Source organism: Lepisosteus platostomus, chromosome 9, assembly GCF_059453375.1.
Source record: "Lepisosteus platostomus isolate fLepPlt1 chromosome 9, fLepPlt1.hap1, whole genome shotgun sequence".
In the NCBI taxonomy this organism is placed as follows: Eukaryota; Metazoa; Chordata; class Actinopteri; order Semionotiformes; family Lepisosteidae; genus Lepisosteus; species Lepisosteus platostomus.
The window spans coordinates 46,505,045-46,519,584 of NC_142619.1; the positions used below are offsets into that span (position 1 = coordinate 46,505,045).

At 37.3% G+C, this 14,540-nt stretch overlaps 2 protein-coding genes and 1 non-coding gene across 4 annotated transcripts; 2 read left to right on the top strand and 1 right to left on the bottom strand.

Annotated features, from left to right (window-relative positions):
• The first annotated feature begins 982 nt into the window (after positions 1-982).
• Positions 983-3,996, top strand: snrpf (small nuclear ribonucleoprotein polypeptide F). The gene is made up of 4 exons (XM_088645277.1): positions 983-1,118; positions 2,529-2,654; positions 3,038-3,102; positions 3,665-3,996. Exons 1-4 carry the CDS (start codon positions 1,116-1,118, stop codon positions 3,729-3,731), a joined length of 261 nt encoding a protein of 86 aa, XP_088501403.1. The 5' UTR covers positions 983-1,115; the 3' UTR covers positions 3,732-3,996.
• A 571-nt stretch (positions 3,997-4,567) lies between these two features.
• Positions 4,568-14,397, bottom strand: LOC148655106 (cilia- and flagella-associated protein 100-like). 2 transcript variants are annotated; one of them, XM_088645274.1, is made up of 16 exons: positions 14,273-14,396; positions 13,874-13,954; positions 13,702-13,779; positions 13,243-13,337; positions 12,394-12,562; positions 11,549-11,616; positions 11,072-11,235; positions 10,914-10,994; positions 9,208-9,395; positions 8,559-8,652; positions 8,135-8,207; positions 7,314-7,465; positions 6,848-6,983; positions 6,516-6,718; positions 5,808-5,901; positions 4,568-4,815 (listed from the first exon to the last, which is right to left on the bottom strand). In XM_088645274.1, exons 2-16 carry the CDS (start codon positions 13,932-13,934, stop codon positions 4,705-4,707), a joined length of 1,767 nt encoding a protein of 588 aa, XP_088501400.1. In that variant the 5' UTR covers positions 13,935-13,954; positions 14,273-14,396; the 3' UTR covers positions 4,568-4,704. The 2 variants fall into 2 exon arrangements, with proteins under 2 accessions (XP_088501400.1, XP_088501401.1); XM_088645275.1 differs by lacking the exons at positions 11,549-11,616; positions 12,394-12,562 and having other exon boundaries at positions 14,273-14,397.
• On the top strand, positions 10,667-10,759 carry trnay-gua (transfer RNA tyrosine (anticodon GUA)). The gene is made up of 2 exons: positions 10,667-10,703; positions 10,724-10,759. It is a non-coding gene; the product is annotated as a tRNA-Tyr (tRNA).
• Positions 14,398-14,540: the final 143 nt, after the last annotated feature.

Here is a 14,540-nt window from a genome sequence, read left to right on the forward strand (position 1 = left end):
CTCCGTGTGGGCCAAGGACCTCCATCGGGGCAGGCTCTCCGGCCAGGCCAGGACCCTCCTGGTGGGGGGCCGACCTGAGGCGGCAGCGGCGAGGGCGCATACCCACGTGAACCCCAGATTATTACAATACATTACGCGGCAACTCTTCTATTTCGACCAAAACTTCTAAAGCAATTCCCTTCAGTACTCTATGGAGATAGAGGGCGCTATGGAGGTGCCCTCATTGGGATGAGCCGTTGAATCAGAGTTACAGAAATTTATTTTTACAATAAAATAACATATATACTCCAATTTGATTCTTTATGTTTTGAACTTTTATTTCGAAACGCTCAGTAGGTTCTCACAGGAAGTTCCCTTTTTGCTGCCAGCCAATTGTTACCAACGACACAGAGCTTAACCACGAAGTACCCTAATCGTCAATTACAATATCTAAAATGTTCTCTTCTGTCATACGTATATAACACATATTTGTATGATGCGTTTCATATCACTCAATTTAGACCGGCGGTACAGTCTTTTTTCCGTTTCGCCGAGGTTTCTGTCGGTAGTGACGGTTTATGGTTGCTGCACTAGCAAACCCGCTTGCTACAATATTACAGTCGTGTATATTGCGGGGATGCGGCTCTGTGAGATTTCGGGACGGACGTTTTACTCCTGATAATGGGAAACAGCATATGCAGTCAGTGTTCGGGCATGAGACAATATATTACATATTTGATGTAAGCATGATACCTCGTTTACGCACTTGTTTAACCTCAATAATTTTACCGTGCGGCCTTCTAGGACCACAATGCTTGCATGTTAATTAACGTTAATGTAAGTTAGACAATGATCATGGATACTATCGTGCATTTCTAAAACATTATTGGAGACAACCATAATACTGTTCATGTATCAACCTCTTCACACAGCTATTTTCCCGCACTGAGAAGCGCAATACACCTCGTAGCCAATCAAATTAAAAGGTCTAGAATGTATCCAATAAAAGTACACTTCCTTCTCGGGTTCAAAGGTGAGAGGTCGGGGTAAGGAAGTACTTCCTACTTTGGACGGTGCGGCGTGTGGTGTTTTGTATGAGACTAACAAGACAAAGGTTTTATTATTGAACGATAAAAATGGTGAGTATGTTTGAGAGATCTCGATTTTAATTGTGATGTGAGAGGTTGCGCTTGATGTATGGTTTCAATCTGATATGTTAGCGCTGGCTACTTAAATATTTCCTTTCATTTGTTCTGATGAATTACTAGGCCTCGGTACTGGATCGGAAAGTACTTTTAAATGCGTTGAGAAATCAGTTCTCTGACAGTTCTACGTTTTCGATATTGATTTTGCATAAGATGTACGATATGTTTAGGCAGTGAAGGTACTAACAAAATTGAGAAACAGAATAGATGATCTTCCGAGTATTCCGGGCAGAAGACAAGACGTGAAAATACAGTCTTCGTGCAATTCTTAATAGGAGAAAGTTCAGAAAGCGTGGAACTTTTTTAAAACAAGTACGACCGCCCAAATCCAGAGTATATTTTGAAGGATGCTTTTAATCTAATCAGAATTACTATTTTCTTGTGCAATTAAATACAGCTATGTATGTGTGGAGTTGTAGAAATGGTTTAGGCTTCTGACTCCAGACCAGGTCCTGGGATTCAAATATTAAGTGTGGCTGTTGTACTTTAAAGCAAGTTCTTTCACTCAGATTATTCCAAAACCGGTCCTAACCTATAAATGGGTTAGGTTCGAGTCGCCAGTGCGCAGGAGGATTCATTCTCAATTGACTTGTGTTCTTAAAGATTTATTATTATAACATCACCCAGGTAGACCAGGACAGGCTATCATGTGGAGGAAATGCATGTAATACTGTCCCTCTCTCGTAACCACTCACTGCAGGTTGTGCTCTCTAATGACCTTGTTGGGATTTGATAGTCCGACAAGCCAAAACAACATGATCTCTGAATCTGGATTTCTGGTCAGGCTGGACTGCAGAGTAATGCCAAAAGACATTAGACTGCAGAATCGAGATGGACACTGACCAGAATTCGTCTCCCCCAGAACCTGATGTGAATTGTGTCCCACTAAAAAATTGGAAAAAAAATCTTCAGTTTCACCACACATAAATCATTTTTTGAACTCCTGAGTCATTGTATTGGAATAATAATTCTAGAAATGTATCTTACTCATTATCCTTGAAAAAAATATTAAACTGATTTTTCTATACCTAATATTGAAGTGCACACACAACTTGTCATTTAACAATAACAGAATATTGAATAGAGATAAATATTGCATTTATCGTTTTTTTTTTCACTGAAAATTCAGGCCATAAAGACATGTCTGAAAAGGCTAATTTGTTTTTAGTGAGGGCGTACATACAGTTTCATTATCATTCACTGGATACTTCGTTTACTTTTTTTTGTAGCTGTATTTTTTTTAAGACAAAGGCAAGATGTTGTCCAATTGTCTGTGAGAAAAGGGTATATTTGTTTTATCTTCCTTCACTTGGTAAGGGTTAATGGTGCTTGCTGTCTTTGCAGAGTTTGCCTCTGAACCCCAAGCCCTTCCTCAATGGCCTGACAGGCAAACCAGTGATGGTGAGGCTCAAGTGGGGGATGGAGTACAAAGGATATCTGGTCTCAGTCGATGGGTACATGAATATGCAGGTATGTAAACATGGATGTGTGGTGGAACATGACTGCTCACATGTCTATGATGGGGATTAGGATTTCATTTTTTACATTTGACTACATTTTTGGCAGACCAACACTGGAGAGTTTCTTAAACATTCATGCCAATGAAACTGATGATCGAAAGCACAGGGTTGAGTTTGTCCTTATGGTTACTTTTCTAATTTAGATTGGCGGGGGGGAACAAATGACCATGTTGAATGATTATATGTGATCCTTAATTATCCTTTATACAGTATGTGTTCTGGGTGTAGTGAGTTTTAAACATTACTTTTGTCCATCCTGTAAATGTTAACTTCGTAGGAAACTCATTTGTAGAGATTGATAAGTCATGTTTGTGCTCCTATTTCTTTTCACAGCTTGCCAACACTGAAGAGTATGTTGACGGAGCACTGGCCGGTCATTTAGGAGAAGTGCTTGTGAGGTAGGCAACTAAGCAGAGCACAAGAGTGCTAGTTTTTAACTTAAAAAAAAAAACAAAACCTGAGAAGTGCTAAATTCATAGGTATTTATAGTAATTAGCCTGTCTTCCAAACAGTGTAAATGGGAATGTTTTGAGTTGACATATGTGGTTAAATAAAGCTTTATTCGACTGGATATTGTTAAAATCATTGAAGCATGATGATGATGAAATCAAATTAAATTGATAATGCATGGTCTTTTGAATTTCATGGTGTATAGTAAGTCTTCCAAAATAATTGTAGTTGAGAATTAAAGAATTGGCTATGGAATCACACTAATTGTTTGATCCCAAATGTGTTGTCATGCCATTTAACAACATGTACCACTCTTTTGTGTTTTGATTCAAGGAAGGAAGATTTCAGTGAATTCTGTGTCTGCTGTATTATAATTGGCTAAAGCATCTCAGAATACGTTACAATGCATCAATTTTGTATTGGAGTAGTTGGGGAATTTGTGACCTTTTTTGCTTATGAAAATGTTTTTTAGGATTTCCTGATGAGCAGAAATGTTCTTGTCTTGTACAGGTGCAATAACGTCCTATACATCAGAGGTGTTGAGGAAGAAGAAGAAGATGGAGAAATGAGAGAATAAAACATTGTGAAGAAATTCTTGATTCTGGGTCACTGATTTTTACATAGTAATTAGAAATGTCATTTTTTTTATGCCATATAAAAAGCCTGTGATCTGTAATAGATTCTTTGGTAGGCAGGAAGCTTGAAACCGAGCCTGTAATTTCCTACCAAAGAAGAAAAAGCTGTTTTTGTTTATGTATCGAGAAGTTAACGTGGTTGTCTAACATTGTGCTTCAGGAGCAGCACGGATGTAATAAAATTGTGCATATTGCACTTTCTTAAAATTTGTGATTGGGTATTTTTTAATGAACCATAAGGAATGGTTAGAGTGTTTTCTGGATGGGAATGGAGCAGGATCATTTGGGCAAATTCGTTTTTGCCTTGCTAAGTGAAGATATCAGCGACATTAATAATCCTGTTACAAAGGCATGTATATCACTGATGGAGTTCATTTGTAGGTGTCCCAAAAAGGATAAAATTGGATTGAGCAATCTGGAGAAGTATTTTAGTCTTAATTCTGCCAATCATATTAAAACATTGGGTTATCCTTGACAATCTTAACATCAGGCCTTATGTCTGATGTTTGATGAATTGTCTGATTTTAGACAAAGGTAATCCAAAGGTTTTAATTCTGTGACTTTCTGCCTTTGTCCAGCATTTCTAATAGCAAGATCTGTTAAGAATTGTTAGTAGTTTAACATTTAAGGGGGAAAAGGTTTTTTCTATTTAATGGCCTGCTTTTTTCCCCATCACTTCTCCCCATGTCCTTTTTATATTTTCATACTTAATACCTTAAGTCAGTTAAGGGGTTTTCTCAAACATAGTTCTGCAACACCAGTTACTGAAAATGTGTGATACGTTTTTGTAAATGCAAACATTTTATAAAGAAGACGTTAACAGCATTCCTGTTATGATATCAAGACCACTATATTGAAATACATTTGTTTTGATATGAAAAGGTTACCTTGAAGTGTGTATTAACCAAATTCTTTTCATTTAAAAAAATACAGCATTTCGTCATGTTCTTTGGAACTGGTCACAGGCCTTTTGTCCTTTTTTATGACTGCTGGTGGCTCTGAGCGCATCATCAGTTTTCTGCCGGTCTAAGGGAAAAAAGTATAGTAATTTCATCTGAGTGTGTATGAGGTATGTTCCAGTTTTGTAATGCATTATCCTTGAGGGGCTCTCACCCTTTTTAGCCCGGTGGACCATCTTGAAATCATTCTCAGTAAGAATGCCTACATCTTCACTCATTTCAATTGGATTGTATAATCATTAAAGGGGAACTGCAATCCCAATTTCTCAGACTGGTTATAAAATCTTGGTAAAAATATATTTTTTTTAATTGACAGTATAGAAAACAATATATGAATTTTGAATTAAGCACAAAATTGTGAACTGTGTGAAAGTCACCATGTTGTAGAAAAGTCCCATTTGCACTCACTGCTCGCTAGTCACTGCCATGAGTAATGCGATGTACGAGTGAATAAGTACAGGTTCTGCAAGAGAAAATGTTCCAAAGTGATCTGCATGCAGAATTGACATGTAGTTTGTAAGCAAAACCGTTTTAAAGTTGAGAGAAATACTTCTATTGGATTAAAATACATGTATTCACAGGCCTGCTTATTTACAATGAAGTAGGGCCACAACATGTCACCTGAAGTTTTGTTGCCTCATTCTGAATCACAATATATGAAGCTGCAAAAGTGTCTATTTTGTGATATAAATTGGAGGTTCTTCAAGTTACTGTACATTTTACTTTTATTGTGATTTGAAATGCACTCAACAACACCAATTCTTTCTAACCCCCAAAATGTTAAAAGAGCATTGCGGTTATTCTACCATTTATAAAAATAAATTAAAAGCTGAAATTCAGGTGAAGAGACCCAGTTTAAGTGTTGTCAGCAGTTCCACTGTGTGAGGGGCGTGTTGCTTTTTACACATGAACGTGTGGGTGAAACGTTTCCCTTCTGGATGGGCCCTGCAGCTTTGGCTTGTGGAAAGCAGGAATCTTTCTCAATTCTTTCTCGATTGCAGGAGAGCTTTTTCTCACAAAACACTGAAAACGTCGGAGGATCAATATTTGGATACCAACCCTTTTCCTTGTGTCGGCGTTCGCCCTCTCCACTGCCAGCCTCAGTCTCTCCTCCTGGTGCTTCTTCTTCAGGAGGAGCTTCTCTTCACGCAGTCTGCAGTGAGCACAAGAGCTGGGTTAAAACCCCTGGAGCCTGCTGCTCGCCCCCTGCTGTCGAGAAGGACATCGCTGAGCGGATTCTCCATTCGGACAACATGTTAATTTGTTGATGCTACATTATGGATTTTTTTGACAGATCACAACACAGCTGTAAGAGTTTCAGACAACATACAGTAAGGTAGGCTGTTTGTGGCTGGTTATGCGATTAATACAATGATTAAAGATGATTAGTGGTTAAGAAATATATTCCTGAATTTTACATGACATCAACTATTTTTTTTCTCTTGTTATTCTCTCGTTCCCTCTGAACATTTTTAATTAATTTGAGCCCATTAAGAAAGAATAGTTCCCATTAACTCGGGTATTAGACCTGGACCATTTTTCAAGAGGCTGTGTGTGATAAAAATACCTCTGACTCTGGTTAGGTAGTGACTAAGCCTGCACCCTCAACACAGAGAGTCTGGATCTACATGGAACCCAGAGCCTTTAACTTGACTTACACTTCTGTTGACTTTTACAGGTATTAATACCTCCTGAATTCTAACATTTCTTGGTCTACAACCTCCTTGTATATATTATTACCAGACAAATTGTATATCTATGTTTCACCTTATTCGCATTTCCTTCTCCCTGTTGGCTTCGACGACTTCCACTTTTTCTCGTGGCAGTGTTTCCAGACACTCAATCACTTCCTCCATTTTATTCTCTATGTTCGTCAGCATTTGCAAAGTGCTGATATTAGCTCCGACATCTCCAATGCAGGTTTGATAAACTTCATTTACTTGTTTGTTTAGCAAGCTGAGCATTCTGTCCTAAAAGGGTATGATTTGTACAAAAAAACCTTCAGATGTAGAAATTATTTCACTTACAGTACATGAAACTAAATCATTATAAAGTTAGTTTTCCAGATGTGGTTTTCTAGAATATAGGATACAATCAACCTGTTTTTCTGCATTAAATTCTCCAAAGGAAAATATCCTTGACTTCAGCTCCAGTTCAGAAGTTTTCTCTTCTTCTCTCTGGATAGCTGCTTTTAATATCTCGATCTGCTGTGTCAAAATGTTTGTCTCATGCTCCCTTTAAAAGGTTCAAAAACAAAGCTGTCAGGTTTTTTTCAATTTTATCAAGCAATAACCGTTATCACAGTTTTCAGTAGTGAAATTTTACCAGTGTTGCTTAGCTGTCTATATAAAGGCTAACAATCAAGGATAACAATAATATTCCCATGCCAAAAAGTATCATTAATGTGTACCAACGTCTATGAGAACATAAAGGTAATAAGATATTAACTTCACTATCAAATGGGACAAAAATAACTTTTAGGACCAAATTCTTCAAATAAACAAAAGTACTAAAACTAATATAAATTATTTTTTATACACTAGGTTAATAATACTTCACCCATACATTTTATCCTGTGTCAACTTTACTCTTTTGCGAATTTCATCCATAGCCTCTTCTGTTTCTTGAAAGTTTTGGATGTAGGACAGATTCTGTTCTTCAAGTTCTGATAAAATGTGCAGCATCTGTTTTGGATCTGTGAAATAGATCTCAGCCTCCTTTCATTGCAAAGACAAAATGAAAACTACTTAGTAGCCACCGTCAACCCTGATAATGTAAAGATGAAAGTGTCGAGCTATGGCACTTGTAATTTATTTATTGAATCGAAAATAAATTGTAGGCTGAATTAATGTTTCTCCTTGAAATAAAGTGATAATTAATACGTGATATGAAATAAAAATTCTGGCATATGCTCAATGTTTATATTTTTTTAGTGTGGCATGGTTATGATTTTTCTAAGCTTTTCCTTTTTTTAGAAGGTTTTGTTTGATTGCCACATTTTAAAATATTTTTGTTTATTTTGATTTAAAAGGCATTACAAAGGATTTCAAAGTGTAGCTGTACACATTATTTTGAAAACACTAAATTGAGGAAAAGAATAAATAATTCTGTTTCTCTAATTTCGGTTTAAAACCATGTCTCAGTCTTGAAAGTTGGACACAAGATCTTTGGTTTTATCAAAGCCCTAACTAAAGACAATTCCCAAATTAGTATTATGAATTAATTTTGTATATTATTTATACATGTCCATTGTATTGCATCATCAAGAAACCTCTTTCAATATATTCAAAATATATATTCTCCTACGAAAGACAAATCAACATATTCAGGTATTCAGTCTTTCTAAATAGCTGTTATAAGTCATTGAATTATTTCTGCACGCTTACCTCGTCATCATCACAAATATCTTCCTTGACAGATTCCTTGGTATCAGTTAAGTTATCCAATGCAGGTTTCGTACTAAAATAGGACGTTATATAAGGTCAATGACCATAGGAAGAGTATGCAAGAATGCACAGAACAGCCACAGATCACTTTCTCTAAACGTGAACAAAACAGTGATAATCATACTTACACTAGCACACCTACTGTCAACTGGTATTTGAACTCAAGGGATCCTTTATCTTTGTGCCATTTAGGAACAATATCAAAGTAACAGAACATAAATGTCTTATAAACATACTGGAATGTTGATATCTTAAACATTTGACCTTTTCTATTGCATATTGAAAAATAACAATTATGCCTCTGAGGACAAATATCAATATACCTCAATTATTTAAAAAGTGAAAGAGTGGTCTTGTTGCTGACCTTTTCTCCAAGGTTCTGCTGAGACGCCTCAGCGTTGAAACTTTACCAACTTTTGACTCTCTTCTGGAGAAAGCAGGGGGTGGCTTCCCTTCTCCTTCATGAAAACCAAATTGAAGACATTATCGAACCAGACAGTTTATGGAACAGATGATGAATCTTCTGTTTGGAAGAGCTGGGCAGGAAACTGAGCTTTGTAATCACAGCATCCAAACTGGTGCACTTGATCCAGTTTGCACTTCAATGTTTCAAGCAGCCCAGATTACTTGTGGTTTCTGAAACTTACCAATTACCTGTTTTGAAAAGCAAAAAATGCTGGTGCTGTGGTTAGTAATGTCTCGCAGGGCTGGAGTTCTGTGTTTTAATTCCAGACCTGGGGTACTGTCTGCGTGGAGTTTGCATGTTCTCCCCGTGTTCGCAATGGGTTTCCTCCCACATTCCAAGGACGTACTGGTAAGTTAATTGGCTTCTGGGAAAACCGGCCCTGGTGTGAGTGTGTGTCTGTGTGTGCCCTGTGAATCAGTGGTGTGCCATCCAGTTGTTTCCAGCCTTGTGCCTACTGCATGCCAGGACAGGCTCTGTCTCCTCTGCAAGTGTTTAGAATATGGATGGATGTTTTTTTCCTAAAATACTGTTCAGCGTGCCGGCCTACCTTTCGGTGGCGAAGGTTGAAAAAACACCTTCTTGCTCCTGGTCTTGCCTTCTTCCTTTTTTCGAGCCAGTCTTCTGAGTTCTCTCTTTCTGACCTGTTCGGCTCTCCACTCTGGGGGAGCCACGTCGGTCAAAAACTTCTTATAAAGCAAATACTCACTCAGAATTTCCTCATTCTTTGATATGTCACTGTAAGAAAGCCCAGGCATTGTTACTTTCCCTTGGTCTGGAAACTGCCCAGTTTCCAAAAGTTCATGTTTGGTAATACATTTTTTGCAATATTTGTTTAAAATGAATATTAAGTTTGATTTGCACCATTCAATTAAAACTGGACAAATCAGAAAAGTTGTAAAACTTGAACCTTTAACTTTCATGATATTATTAATGAGGATATAATTAGCAGGTACTAATAGCCATCATGATTTCATACTAAATGTATGAACCGATAGAAATGCCGTTCAGTTTGAAAAAACAAATCACAAAACATGAATTCATTAGCCTCATGGAAAATCTATATTTGATTTGGTAATGATGACTATTAAAAAAAAAAGATTCTATAGCTAAAGGATTTGGTACAACTATCGATTGGGAGAGAACAGTCTTGAAAAAGAGCTGTTTATTTTGAAATATCCAGTAATTAGGCTGGTGGCTCCATATTTGCATATAATAATTATCAGCGGTGCTTCCAGAGCTTGAAACAGAGAAATGATGAAGAGTGCACGTGGGGTCATTTTGAATCATTTTCGTCACTTATGTGGCTCTTAATTATGAAATATGCGCAGCTGAGCTACTGTAGCAAACCAATGAGTAGAGAAATAATGAAAATAAATGAAGAAACGTTACAGAACAAGTTATCTATGAGGTGTTCCGCTTAGTAAGGCACGACTGTAAATTTCTTAGTAATTTAGTCCACTCTCGAAGGCAGCAGTTGTTACTCTGGGTTCAGTGCAATTGAAAACTTTTTTTATTACTGAGCTGTGAACCAAATTTTACCATTGGTATCACCCTAGAATAGTAAGCATCGTATTAAACACAAGACCATACCCAGTTTACTGCTTTTCAATCGTAGCAACTAACGCGATTGGCTAAAACCCCGGCCAGACTCCTGGTTGCAGGAAGAGCTGTGATTGGTCGAAATTGACCAAGAATTACAACACATATTCTGATTGGGTTACAATTACCAAAGATGAGGAAAGACACTCCGATTGGACAATCCTTGGTAAATTCTTGGTAGCGATGCGCGCTTTAATTGGCCAAGGCTCCAAGAATGAACAGAGACCCACAGAGAGACGCTACTTTACATTGGCAGTATGTGGTTTGATTGTAGGTAATAATCTGGGGAATTTACACCAACTCCATGTGGTTGACGTCCTGGGCAGGAATCGAATCTAAGAAGCAAAAACTATGAGGCAGTAGTGATAAGTATAAATGAAGTGTTGTGGAACTAAGAATTCAGCGATCCTTCGATAGCTCAGCTGGTAGAGCGGAGGACTGTAGGGGAACATTTCCGAGTAGCAATCCTTAGGTCGCTGGTTCGATTCCGGCTCGAAGGATATCTGTTTTAAAAATATTTTACTTTTATCTTGGCCATTTAAGAAATGTAGGGTCTTATTTTTTTTAAATAACATTTATAAACTTAGACTGGAAAAGATGCAACGAAACACAAACTGATCTACGGTAAGGGATAGCACCCAGCTAAACACATACCTCTTAATCGTCATCATTTTAGCTGTTGCCTTCTTTATTTTGGAAGTCTTTTCCATCTTAATCATAGTTTCGTTCTCTGCGCTAAAACAGAAAGCGGTTTAGGTTTAAAAAACGAGGAAACGAGAAATTCTTACAAAAAGTATCATCATTATACATACATTTTGACAGCTTCCACTGAATTCTGATCATTTTCCTTTATGAATCTATCAAAAGCAATAGTGTCTTCCTCTAACTGCTTCTCGGCGAGTCTTAATCTTTGCTCTTCCTTCGCCGAATCCTCCTCCATCCTCTTCATAGCGTCTTTCTTCACTGACAGCGCATACTGTTAAAAAAGTTATCGGATTATCTAAGTAAAGTAACCTAACTTTGCACCTTCATAACTTTCATATCCATATTCGTCTTCATATTGTGCTGTCCATAAACGTATCATAATAAAAATAAATAAAACAAAGACTTTGGCTATTTGGGTAAATACAGTATGTAGTTTTTTTCCCAATTAGAAACGATAAGACTATTTAGAACGACTTATATTTTAGTTTTGATACTTATTAAATATACATTTAATACATTTTAAAAACTCCCCACAATAATATATAAATGAATTTCAACAACAACAACAACAACAACAATAATACCTGAACGAGAAACATTTCTCGTTGCTTTTCCATGTAGTCCCTTCTGCTCTCTTTTTCACGATGGCGACCTATGTGTTGATAATACAAATAACGCGTTTTTTCAACGCATCTTTGAAGGAAACACTATTCTTATAAGGGTGGCATTTATTCCACAAATTACTACAGTTTATTTCCCACCATGTTAAAAATGTTTTTTTTCCCCCTGTGCAGCCGATTGCAGTTCTCGTGATTGTCAACAGGTGGCACTAGTCAGCCTGATTAGAAAGCCGTTTGCTGGTTTAACAAAAAGTACAAAATCATGCGTGAGCACCTCAGAAGAGGTTAAAATACTCCCCTAAGCCACGTGTAACACAGTTTGAAAACTTTCAGTCAGCTTTAACTTACAAAATTGAAACAAGTACATAGTAAAAGCGTACAAAATAAACTTGGGTACAATTCATAAATACACACAAGAGGGTCTTAAATATGTATTAGCGTTGCGCCAACAAAATTAAATGCAAAAACACTCTTAAATAGGTTTTAGCTGATATCCATGATCTAAGATGATGCCTTATTTTGCAGTAGAGTAAATTCCGAGTACGTACACATCCATTGCTTATTCTTTCCAATTTACCGTTGTCCAATACTGATTTTTTCCATAATGCTAATACTAGGATCAGTATCAATCCAGAAAGTATACCTATAAGGCAACAGAATATTAACTGGAATGAATGTAGGAAATACTCAAAACCACTTAAAATGATTTTCTCAATCATAACTCACACCAGACATTTCAAGGATGTGTTAACATGACGCTTGCCTTGCATCCTACTCATTGTTCGTGCACAAGGTTCACAATCTGATACCTCTAGTGATCACTGTGGCCCATGTGGCATGGCCTGGGGGTTTTTCACGTTTCTCATTTGTGTTCACAAACTCCGCAGCTGCACTCTGGACTGCAGCTGAACGCGCCCTTATTCTTGACAGGTAGGTGCTTTTCAGATCCACAGGCAGGTGTCTCCATATCCTTCTTTCCTAAGAAAGCAGAATAACTCACCGTGTTGGAAGTGGGCCATACAAATATTGCACATATCCAGCTCCTCACAATTACTACATAACACCACTGCGGATGGTATTCAAGTAACAGCTAAGGCAACTGATTTCTTACCCATGAATAACACACACAAGCGCATAGCAAGAAACTGGACAAACAAATCCAACTTTTGTCGCATATCAAAGGACAGGGCAAAAAACCCACCAACATATAAAACAGGAAAAGTCCTCAAAGAGACTTGGGCAACAAGACAAAACAAACCCCGTTACATATCACAGGAACAGACAAGACGTAATTACATATCAAAGGGACAAGCACTGAGATCGTGAAGCAAACTTATTTCCGATCCTTTGTAAGAGTTGGGAACCCCTTGCAGTGTACAGGATCTGTTCTGTGGAGCAGACCCAGCACGTGTTACTGTACGTATTGAGGCTCAATAAAACTGACTGTGTCCTGTTGTTCCCACAACAGTCTTCATTTTCCAATGGCTGACCCTGTATGTACAATTTAAACATATCTGCTAACTGTGTAAAAATAATCAAATCAATTAATATACCCATCCAAAAGCCAAAGTGTGTAATTTGTACTTTTAAGCAGCAGTACAGTTCCCACTGTTCTAATATGAAAGGTTTCAATGTCTTGTAAAACACAATATGCTTACTTGTTCTTGTTTTTTAAGAGTCTGTTCACTCAGTGTGAATATATCCAGGTTTAAAGGAATTACAAAAGGGTTACTTGAAGTCATATCATCTTCCCCTGTGAAAAATAATAATATAAAATGTAATTTTATCGTGAACGTTTTTAGTAAATGCATATTGTCACATTCATTAGCAACACTAATATAGAGAGACTAGTTCCACGATATACCACCGAAGCTCTTGCATTAATTTGGGAATGTGAAATTTGCATGTTCCTTCTTAACCATGTGGGTTTTCTGTTGGAAGTTCTGTTTTCGAGGTTAAATTTGCACCTCTTGATGGAAATGGATAAACAGGTTCGAATTACCAAAATAGAAACACAGGTGCTGCAGTGTTGAGCAGGATACTTCTTCCACAGCTGAATTAGCTTTATAGTTAAATATGTATGTCACGGCTAAATAATATTGTTTAGATAAAAGTACCTGTTAAAGCATTCTTTCGGGGCAGGTTTAGTCTTTGGAATGAGAGGGGTTGTTTTATCCTTGGGTCATCGATGTGAACTGTAAGAGAAACGATCGATACATTTGTCCAACATACTCGTGTTTTTCTTGTATTTGGAAAGCGTTTCATTAGTTCTGCGAAAATAAACCTCACCTGTATTAACATGTGGAACTTTCCAAGAGGCTGTTTTGGGCAGTGCAGAACGGGCCGCCATACTCGTTGTTTTCAGGAGCACTGTAACATACAAATCCCGACAGGAGTAATCATTTAATACTAGCCGTACACTATTATTTTGGGTTGATAAATAATAATGTGCTATGGTAAGAGATCGAAAGATGAGAAACGTCCATTCAGCATGTGCTATTTTGGTTTCACTGCCCTTGAACAGAATCGTTTACCCAATGTTGATCTTTAACGGAGTGATTCCACACAACCATATTTATTTAGACTCAGCGCATAACCTTTGACCCTTAAAAAGTATTATCCTACTGCGTTATTGCCATTAATTCACACTTATCACACACCCCATTTATACGTGTTTGTTATACTTACACGGTTTATTTCGACTAACACTCAAGTTTTTTCCCGCAATTTTACACACTCACAGCAGCTTTTCTGATCGGTTCGTTAGGATATGGCGACTCGGTGCAGTTCGACGACCACACTAACTGAGCCGAGAGACATTTCAAATCAAAACACATTTACAGGAAGACTAGTTAATCGATAATTCGGATTTCTATACAGCATAATGTAAGATGGAATTTGTAGATCACCTAAAGATTCCCTTACACAAAATACGTGAACAAATAAAATATAAAAT

What these genes read in the sequence shown, in the direction of transcription:
- snrpf (XM_088645277.1), top strand. An exon ending in ATGGGTACATGAATATGCAG is followed by an intron (nt 2,655 to 3,037) that starts GTATGTAAACAT and finishes TTCTTTTCACAG; the next exon opens with CTTGCCAACACTGAAGAGTA. An exon ending in TTAGGAGAAGTGCTTGTGAG is followed by an intron (nt 3,103 to 3,664) that starts GTAGGCAACTAA and finishes TGTCTTGTACAG; the next exon opens with GTGCAATAACGTCCTATACA.
- LOC148655106 (XM_088645274.1), bottom strand. Translation starts at nt 13,934, where the DNA reads ATGGCGGCCCGTTCTGCACTGCCCAAAACAGCCTCTTGGAAAGTTCCA. An exon ending in TCAGTGGAAGCTGTCAAAAT is followed by an intron (nt 10,995 to 11,071) that starts GTATGTATAATG and finishes TTTCTGTTTTAG; the next exon opens with CGCAGAGAACGAAACTATGA. An exon ending in AATTTAATGCAGAAAAACAG is followed by an intron (nt 6,719 to 6,847) that starts GTTGATTGTATC and finishes ATACCCTTTTAG; the next exon opens with GACAGAATGCTCAGCTTGCT.